At 43.1% G+C, this 9,880-nt stretch overlaps 1 protein-coding gene across 2 annotated transcripts in view; it reads right to left on the bottom strand.

Moving 5' to 3' along the window:
- Positions 1–1,628: 1,628 nt before the first annotated feature.
- mindy4 (MINDY lysine 48 deubiquitinase 4) overlaps positions 1,629–9,880 on the bottom strand; it is a 183,977-nt gene continuing 175,725 nt past the window's right edge. For both annotated transcript variants that reach the window (XM_052015394.1, XM_052015396.1), the window contains one exon: positions 1,629–5,056. In XM_052015394.1, the coding sequence (XP_051871354.1) occupies positions 5,008–5,056 (49 nt within the window). In that variant the 3' untranslated portion in view covers positions 1,629–5,007. The remainder of the gene's footprint in view (positions 5,057–9,880) is intronic.

The following is a 9,880-nucleotide window of genomic DNA, read 5'->3' as shown; positions in this document are numbered from 1 at the left end:
GAATAATTTCAAATGGAGCTGAATCACTCACCAAGTTTATAAGATGTTCATCTCGGTCTGATTCTTTAGCCAAAGACCCCATCATGATGCCAATGGAAAGAATTTACTCTTATTTAATCTGCAATTATAGGATGGAATGGCCGTTTCCTGATTAACTGTCATGGCTCGTCAGGATATTTCAAGGAAACAACAGAAAAATGGTGTTAAAGTCACACGATTTTCCACCAATTTCACAGAAACCTTTGTAGAAAATTAAATCAGAAAAAGATGGGATGGTAACTTCAGGAATTTCTTTTAAAACAATTCATTTTTGGCTGTGATTTACCAGTATTTTTGAATGGCAGAACATACGACGCAGGAGGGGACGCCACTGACCCAGTGCCCGGGTGCTGGCTGCCTCTCAGAAGCTATTGCATTTCATCCCATTCTTCTCACTTGTATTCTATGCCAAAGACACTTGAAAGACATTTGCTTTGGTACAGTACTGTTCATGACCTTGGGAGACAATAAGCACTTTAGAAGCATAGTCAGTAGCAAATCTGTTTTTATATAGAATCGTCATGTTTCCCTCAAGCATCTCATGAACAATTATTTGTCAAGCAATTGCTATATTACCAATTCAGCAACTATTCAGCCCTCAAGGTCTGACAGACAACAGCAAGGAGAGTGCCTGGTTGATCAGTTTCTGGTGGGAATGAATATTAGTCATAGGATATCAGTCACGGGTTTGAGTTTCCTCAGAGCTCGGCTTGCCCCGCCATCCAGATTTAGCGGAAAACCGAGGTACGGGTGGGTGGAAATTGGGATGAACGTTTACCCAAGGTACTGTCCAAAGATCCAAGGAAATCCCCCAACCTTCTCTGGACTGGCTGAGTCACTCGCATCCAAGAGAAACACGTTAAATTGGAGCACTGATAACCTCTCAGCAAAAAGGAGGTCAGCCCATCCAGTCAGAGTTGGGGAGTTAGCTTCAGGTGAGTTATTCCTCTCACCTCAATGTCAGGAGTCATATTCACTCGAGATTTGACCACAAAGTCTAGGCCAAAACTCCCAAAGCAGAACTAGAAGAAAGATGCATTGGCAGAGATATTATTGCTCACATGATATGTGAAATAGAAAGATGTCTGCTCTCAGGTGAATGTCAAAGATCCCAAGGCACTATTGTGAAAGACAAAGGAGCTCTCCTCAGAGTTCTGGCCTCTTTTATCCCTTAATTATCACTACAGCAGATTAGCTAGTTATCATCTCATCGTTTCTGGGACTTGCTGTGCACAAATTTTCTGCATTACAACGGTGGCAGAATGTACTTCACTGGGCATAGAGCACATTGGGATGCACAGAGGTTGTGATGAGCACAATGGATATAGGAGTTCTCTCTCTGATGACGACTTTAAAATCTCGATTTAAGGATGTGTTAGCAACTGAACCAAGGAGACACAGGGGACTGCAGCTGCTGGAATCTGGAGCAACACACAAAGCACTAGAGGAACTCAAGTGGGGTCAGACAGTATCTATGGAGGGAAATGGACAGTCGATGTTTCGGGTCAAGATCCTTCATCTGGACTGCGAGTCCACCAGTCCAATTGAAGGGCCTCGACCCGAAACGTTGACTGTCCATTTCCCTCCAATAGATGCTGCCTGACCTGCTGGGTTCCTCCAGTGCTTTGTGTGTAGCAACTGAACCAAGCTGCATACATACTGTTCAACACACCCCTTGTGCATGCATTGAATTCCTCATCTTAAACTGGTCTCATTGCTGTCATGGATGATCCATAATCACCAGTGCTTCAACCCAGTGTAACTCAACTCTCCAGGCAAGCCAAACCCGGAAGCACAGAAGCTGTAATTACACTGCAGAGTCTTTGTCACAAGTCCAGTACGTAAACTAGGACACTTTCAGATTCTGAGATATGACCAAAGTGCTTGTGATCTTACTGAATGAATAATTTTATCGAAGTATCCGTGAGTTAATCCATAAACATGGCACGGGGTGGAAATGGTGATTAATTACTGCACACTTCAGCAGTCGATGTGTGGTCTGCACATCTGCTATTCTGGATGCACAGACATGTTGCAATGAAATATTTTGTTAAGTATATTCAATGGATTAGGGATCCATGCACTCAGTAAATGTTTAATAGGAAACACAAAATCAAACAGCAGAGGAAGCAGTCAAGTGGCTCATCCTCCATGCTCTTTGAACTTATGCTGGTAAAATGCTTATTACGCAGTTTTTGCTACATAATTGGTGTGTAAAGTGGTCAAGGTTTCCACTGAATCAAGTAAGTTCATTTAGACTTTTAAACAAGATAGCGATTTAAGAAATCCACAGCATTCTTTTACTGCACACGAAACAATGCAAGAGCACAGTATTTCTCACGGCCTGGTTCCAGGTAATAACCAGGAAGAAATTAATATATAAACAAGATATTTACCTGCATGTACATTGGATATGTTCCAAACAACCCAAATCAATGAGACACAGCCAAACTTTATGGAAGGATTAGCCATCTCAGTGTAACGCACACTGGATTTGACCTATGCGTGGCAACCAGTTACAGAAAATGAACCCTAAAATTAGTACAAGCATCTTGTTAGGAAAACATTTAAAGGTATATGTATCAAATTCAGAAAGTATAAGCTGATTAGAGTGTTGCCATGGTTTCTGTCAAATACCGGCCATATCTAAAAGGCTCTTAACAAGAGATCAAAATAAAACATGGGGAATTGGAGGCAAAACTGTGGAAAGCAGTTGGCACACAGACGGGAGGCAGACTTGCTCACCACCATGCCTCACTTATGTAGAGCAGCCTTGTTTCCTAGCCAGAAACTAGCAGGACTGAGGTCTGTCCCAAAGGACGTGCAGAAATTGGCATAGGAGCCCAGAGGTGGCATAGGGTGGGCTTGTTTGCTGTCCCTGGGAGGAATAGGGTAGGAGGTTGGGGTTACTCCATGCAAGGAAAGGGGAAAGGAAGGAACGAGAACTAAGCTGGTGTCATGTAATGCATTTCACGTCGCCAGGACATCCCAAGGTGTCATGGCTCATGTACGTTTGGTTTGTTTGTTAAAGATGATAGCCAATTTGCACAGGATAATGCCAAAGATAGCAATAAATATCCAAGAGTCTCTTAAGAGACAATATACAGAGTATATATACGGAGTGCATATTACGGAGACAATAACCTGTTTTGGCCAAACTGGTTCGTAATGAATGCCATGCAAGACAGGTTATAAAGAGGCACCTTTCGAAAAGTGCCTGGGATCTTTTGCATCCACTTGTATTTCATGGATAGCAAGTTCTTAACCAGGATAAAACAAATACCATGGCATATACTGCCCAGCGGTACACACCGTTTGCTTAAAATGGGATAGACACCTTTTTGAAAGCAGTGACACCAGGGATATGGAGCAAAAATGACTGGTAACGGGAACAATTTGCACAATTGGTTACACCTTGTTCTCAGAAATATGCAGGCTTTGATGTAAACAAAAAAGGTTAGAGTCTTCTGGCTATTTTACCAGCAACCCCAATAGTTAATTACAAGATTTGTGTTTGGAGCCCCTTCCTCTGTTGCTTACAAGACTACAAGAGAGAAATTGGTCCTTGTTGGGGAAAAATGGTCCAAATTAGGTGATCAGCTTCCCACGCCTAATTCATTCACATTACAGATACACTATATTGGTAGAAACAACTTCTCAAATATCAATGTTTAACCTGACAGCTGTTTAACAGTCCACAAAGAGACTGTTGGGAGCTGACACTCAAAACTGACGTGACCTCTGGACAAGCGTTTTCTCCCTCTCCCCATTTCCACAGCATCACGGCAGTGTCTCCCCCCAACCTGTGTATCCGCTTTCCCTCTCCACCCCAACCACGTCCACATCTCTGTCACCTCACCCAGCTTTTGCTGATGCCTTGCCCACTCAATCCCAGGAAATACCTGTGGACCACTGTGGGCAAGAAGGTGTGCACTTTCCCCCACACGGAGTCAGAGCACAGCCAGCAGGTGACGAGACAGACTCATCTGCTTTAATGGAGTTAAGACTTTCAGTCTGTACTGACTTCTCCTCTTTATGACTCGTGCTATATCCTACAAACTCCACCTAAATAGATGGAAGTCATAAGGTGCACTCATGATCTACACAATTAATCAGAATGACCTACGTTAAAGCCCCTTTTTAACATTATTATATTAATATGCTATTAATATATTAAGGGGCTATATTAAGCATTATTATATTCAGCACGATTATGGTGGCTGATCAGATAAAAGGATTTTGCTGACTTCCGTTAAGGAACTGTGGCTCTATAGTCTCCCATCAAATCGGAGCCTCCTGGTGAGACATAACACCAACAGGACAATTTGGCTTCAGTCCAAATTCCTACTTCACTATTTTCATAAATATAATTGACTTCAAAGACATAATTGACTCAAGTGCAACACTTTAAGTTGCATTTGCTGAGTCCAAGTCAACTTGGGAGATAAAGTTGGATTAAGGTATCAGTTTAATTTTCATCTCATCACTTGAGGCATTGCCAGAAGAGATTAACTCTTCCCAATGACCCCACTCGATACACCGATCATTCTTAAAACACCCGAATTTCACCACGAGTCTTAAGTTAATGGTAAACAGCAAGGTCTCCTATCCCAGGACATCTTTTAAATGACTCAAGGTGTATAACTGTGGGGTGTACCAAATACCATATTCTGGCAGCTTGTCTGTGGGACAGACTGGTGGTGCCTGGTTCACAAGCTTCCCAAATGTATGCCTTGGGGTTACAATCACCACCTCCCACCCCCAACCCTGGTTGATATTCAGAGGAAATGAGGGAAATTAATGGATGGTGGTGCTGTTGTGTGCCACCCGACGATAGAGAAATTTAAAGGCCTCTCCTGTTATCATCTGTGGCATTGCAGAAGCGAAGGTGTTGCTGTGTGATTCCTACACCTTTCAATCCCGAGGGACAGGTTCCAGGATTCACTTCCGAGGTTATAGTCCACTGTGTCACAGGATGGGTTCGGTTCCATTCCAATCTACAAATGCTCCCTTCCACCTGAATAAATATAATGCACAGAAGACCACTCTTTAACCAAAAATCTCCTCCCTCACAGATGATTACAATCTTTTCCTTTACCTTTGGCTTTCCTACCATTGAATAACCATGTTTTCCCACATCATTCTCCAGCTTCCACTTTCTTGCCCACTCACTCAAGCTGCGTTTAGCAGACTCTCTGCATTCACTTCACAGCTCACTTCCCACCCAGTTTTGGCAAACTTAGATGCCATACTGTGAAACAACAGCTACAGAGCACCTTTAGTCCAGTGAACACAGCTGAAACATGGATTCTAGTTAAGGCATGCAAGATATTAGGACACAGAAATTGCACTGGATGCCACTTGCAGCTGAAACATTTCTAATATCTTACACCAATGGATTTTTTTTTTGCCTGCTGTGTTAATGAAAATTTTCCAATTAGATTACACTTGAGTATTATGTGGCATTTTGGTCTCCTTATGTGAGGAAGGAGGTTCTTGCCTGGGAGGAATGTGAGGTAACCTCACCGAAACTTATAAAATCCTATGAAACTGGACAGACTGGATACAAGAAAAATATCTAGATGGTGGGAGTCCAGAATCAGGGGTCACAGCCTAAAGATATGAGAGATAAGCCATTTAGAACTGAGATAAGATGGCACTTCTTCACCAAAGAGTAGTGAACCAAAGGTGAAATCAGTTTTTTTTGTTTGTCGCGTCAAATCATTAACTATATTCAAGGAGGAGTTAGATATTGTTCTTATGGCTGAAGAGATTGAGGGATACAGAAAGCAGGATCAGGGTAATGAATTTGGATAAGCAACCATGATCATATTAAATGGCAGAGCAGTCTCAAAAGGCTGATTGGCTTACTGCTTCTAGTTTCAATGTAACACAGTGGCTTAGTAATTTTATATGTACTAAAGCAAATTGTACAGAGGATGTGGAGAGTCTGCAGAGAGATATAGATTAAGTGAGTGGGCAAGGGTCTGGCAGATGGAGTACAATGTTGGTAAATGTGAGGTCATCCACGGTTAGAAGGAAAATTAGAAGATCAGATTATTATTTAAATGGTGACAGATTGCAGCATGCTGTTGTGTAGAGGGACTTGGTGCATGAATCACAAAAGGTTGGTTTGCAGGTACAACAGGTTATCAAGAAGACAAATGGAATGTTGGCCTTCATTGCGAGGGGGATTGAATTTAAGAGCAGGGAGGTTATGCTGCAACTGTACAGGGTATTGGTGAGACCACATCTGGAGTACTGTGTGCAGTTCTGGTCTCCTTACTTGAGAAAAGATATACTGGCTTTGGAGACGGTGCAGAGGATGTTCACCAGGTTGATTCCGGAGATGAGGGGGTTAGTCTATGGGATGATACTCGCTGGAATTCAGAAGAATGAGAGGAAATCTTACAGAAACATAAAATTATGAAGTGGTTAAATAAGATAGAGGCAGAAAAGTTGTTTCCGCTGGTAGGTGAAAGGACTTGGGGACCTAGCCTCAAGATTTGGGGGAGTAGATTTAGGACAGAGATGAGGGGGAACTGCTTTTCCCAGAGAGTAGTGAATCTGTGGAATTCTCTACCCAGGGAAGCAGTAGAGGCTACCTCATTAATTATATTTAAGACACAGTTAGATAGATTTTTGCATAGTAGGGGAATTAAGGGTTATGGGGAAAGGCAGGTAGGTGGACCTGAGTCCACGGCCAGATCAGCCACGATCTTATTGAATGGCGGAGTAGGCTTGACGGGCCAGATGGCCAACTCCTGCTCCTATTTCTCATGTTCTTGAGAGTTAGCAGTGGCAACCCCCCAGATGAGCAGACTCTGCAGCCTGCCCATCTTGAATGAAGACAGAATGAAGCATTGTCAACAGTGATACCAACAGACGGGGGATGAACTTATAAAAAGTAGTCATATAAAAAAAAAATTTCTTTGACCTGTGCCTAAGATTTCATAAGTTCATACACACAGACACTTGACTTCAAGTTGTACTTCTAACCATAATGCTCCTGGGATGAATTATGAATGACTATCAACTATCAATTTATGACTGACTAATGATGAACTTGTGACTCTACATATCTGGGAGAGGGGATTAACTGGTGTCTATTAGATTAGCACCAAATTACTCACCAGACGAAAGCAAATTAAAACCAGATAAACCTCTGGGGAAGCCTCTGTATTTTGATGAGGCAATTCTACAGGTCTTACAGGACTGCAGGTAATTAACTGTCCAGCCTAGCTCAGTACTAGAACTTGGACCTGTACATATTACCAATGGGTCAATTCCCTGCCCATTGCCAAAACAGCTCTTTATTGATAAGACAGACTTTTGGATACAAAATTGGCTTGGTCATAAAAGGCAGAGGGTAGAAATGGAGAGTGCTTCTCCGACTGGAGATCTGTTTCCAGTGGTGTTCCACAAGGATCAGTGCTGGACTTCCGTTTTTCATGATATATACAAAGAAAATAGAACAGTACAGCCCGGGAACAATGTTTAAAACTTTGGTTAGGCCACATTTAGAGTTTTGTGTGCAGTTCTGTTTGCCACGGGATGTGGAGAGGGAGCAGAAAAGGTTCACCAGGATGTTGCTTGTATTGTAGTGTATGAGCTATAAGGAGAGGTTGGACAAACTTGGATTTGTTTCTCTGGAGCGTTGGAGGCTGAGGGAGGACCTGACTGAAGTATATAAAATTCTGAGAGGCATAGATAGGGTAGATGGTCAGAGTCTTTTTCCCAGAATAGAAATGTAAAATACTAGAGGGCATAGTTTAGTGAGAGAGGAAAAGTTTAAAGGAGATGTGTGAGGTTTTCTTTTGGAAACACAGCAAGTGGTAGGTACCTGGGACGTGCTGCCAGGGGAGGTGGTAGAGACAGATATGATAACAATGTTGAAGAGGCATTCAAACACATAAGCAGGCAGGGAACAGAGGGATATAGACCGCGTGCAGGCAAATGGGATTGGTTTAGGTTGGCATGATGGTTGGCGCAGGCAAGGTGGGCTGAAGGGCCTGTTCCTGCATTATACCATTCTACATTAAAATGGAATTGGAATTGGTTTATTATTGTCACATGTATCGAGGCACAGTGAAAAACTTGTCTTGCACACCGTTCATACAGATCATTTTATTACACAGTGCACTGAGGGAGTACAAGGTAACAGAATGCAGAATAAAGTGTCACAGCCACAGAGAAAGTGCAGTGCAGGTAGACAATAAGGTGCAAGGTCATAACAAGGTAAATTGTGAGGTCAAGAGTCCATCTTATTGTACTAGGGAACTGTTCAATAGTCTTATAACAGTGGGGTAGAAGCTGTCCTTGAGCCCAGTGGTACGTGCTTTCAGGCTTTTGTATCTTCTGCCCAATGGGAGGGGGGAGAAGAGAGAATGTCCGGGGTGGGTGGGGTCTTTGATTATGAGAAGGGAGTAACTTACTGCTGCACTGTGCTGGGCTAAAGCTTCAACGAGTAACAGGAATGTAAGAGACTGGGAGGATAGATAGATGAGTCAACAAAAGGCAAGTGCAGTTAAGAGTCAAACAAAATTTTGGTCATCCGCCCCCATTGGTAGATTTGCGGGGGCGGATGACCAAAAGCTTAGTCAACAGGGAGTTTTTAAGGAGCTTCTGAAAGGAGAAGATAGGAAGGGTGCATAGTTTGGGGAGCGGGTGATGGCCATGGGATGGTGGAAATTCCAGCATTTAAACTTTTCCTGGTGAAATCCGGGATGGTCCTGCAGCATTCATGAAAAGTAGACCGAGAGGCAGAGGTGGGGAACAACTGATAACGTGGCAGAATTGAACATTGCTTGGCCTGAAGCCAAAGTAGGTCAGCGAACACGAGGAAGAGTTAGGGAGCAGTCAGTTTTGGCTGAGCTCAATTGCCAGGAACACTGGAATGATCACACTGAGAAACTCACCGACAGGTGAACAACAGTCGGGCAGCAGTCACCTGCAAGGTCTTGATGAAGGTATAAATGTGTGGTTTGAAGCTCGTCAATATTAAATATTCATCGAGATTGCAAATGGTCTGTTTCAGTCTCAGAAAGCTAGGGAAAGGACAGCGGCCAAGATGGAGTTAAACGGAATTAGGATCTGTAGGAAACTGAGTCCGCAGTGGGGACTAATCTAAAATGACTTTGGTCTTCACAATATTTAGTTAAGAGAAATTCCTTTTCAAGTACTTTATGTCAGAAAGCAGTCTGACAACGTGGAGGCACCATAAAGGTCTGGAGAGATGCTAGTGAGCTGGAGCTTGGTGTCACTTCTATATATGTTTTGGATGGTATGACAAGGGTTGATTAACATGAGAAATAAGGGTGCCTGAGGGTAGATCCTTGAAGGCACTATGAGGCAACAGTGCAGGACCCTGACTACACATGGATAAAGAATGGACCAAGCTTAAGAGGCCTTACCCAGCTTCACAATGGTAGAGGCACACTGGAGAAGAACAGTAGGGTGAAAACTGCAGACAGGTTAAGGAGGAGGAACTCGTAGTAGTCAGAGTTACGCAAGTTGTCACTTCAATTTTGTTTCTGTGGTGGAGGAATACAAATGCAGAAAGATAGGCATGGATTTGGGAGATGACAGTTTGTTCGAGGACTTTGTAGAGTACAGGAAGGCTGCAGACAGACTGGCGGTCTGCAAGGGTCAAAGGTAGGCTTTTCAGAGAGAGAGAGAGCAGATTTGAAAGAGCAGGGCATTAATTCAGGAGAAGGAACTATCAACAAAAAGCTGTAGAAGGGAGACAGGGTGATCAGCATTTTGGTGGAAATAGGGTCAAGGAATACAAGGTGGTTTGCATGACTAAGTTGACTTGAAATGAGGGAAGACAGTACAGCAC

This window comes from Pristis pectinata, chromosome 5, assembly GCF_009764475.1.
Source record: "Pristis pectinata isolate sPriPec2 chromosome 5, sPriPec2.1.pri, whole genome shotgun sequence".
NCBI lineage: Eukaryota > Metazoa > Chordata > Chondrichthyes > Rhinopristiformes > Pristidae > Pristis > Pristis pectinata.
The sequence above is the reverse complement of the archived record's forward strand: the minus strand, read 5'-3'. Positions and strand labels throughout refer to the sequence as shown.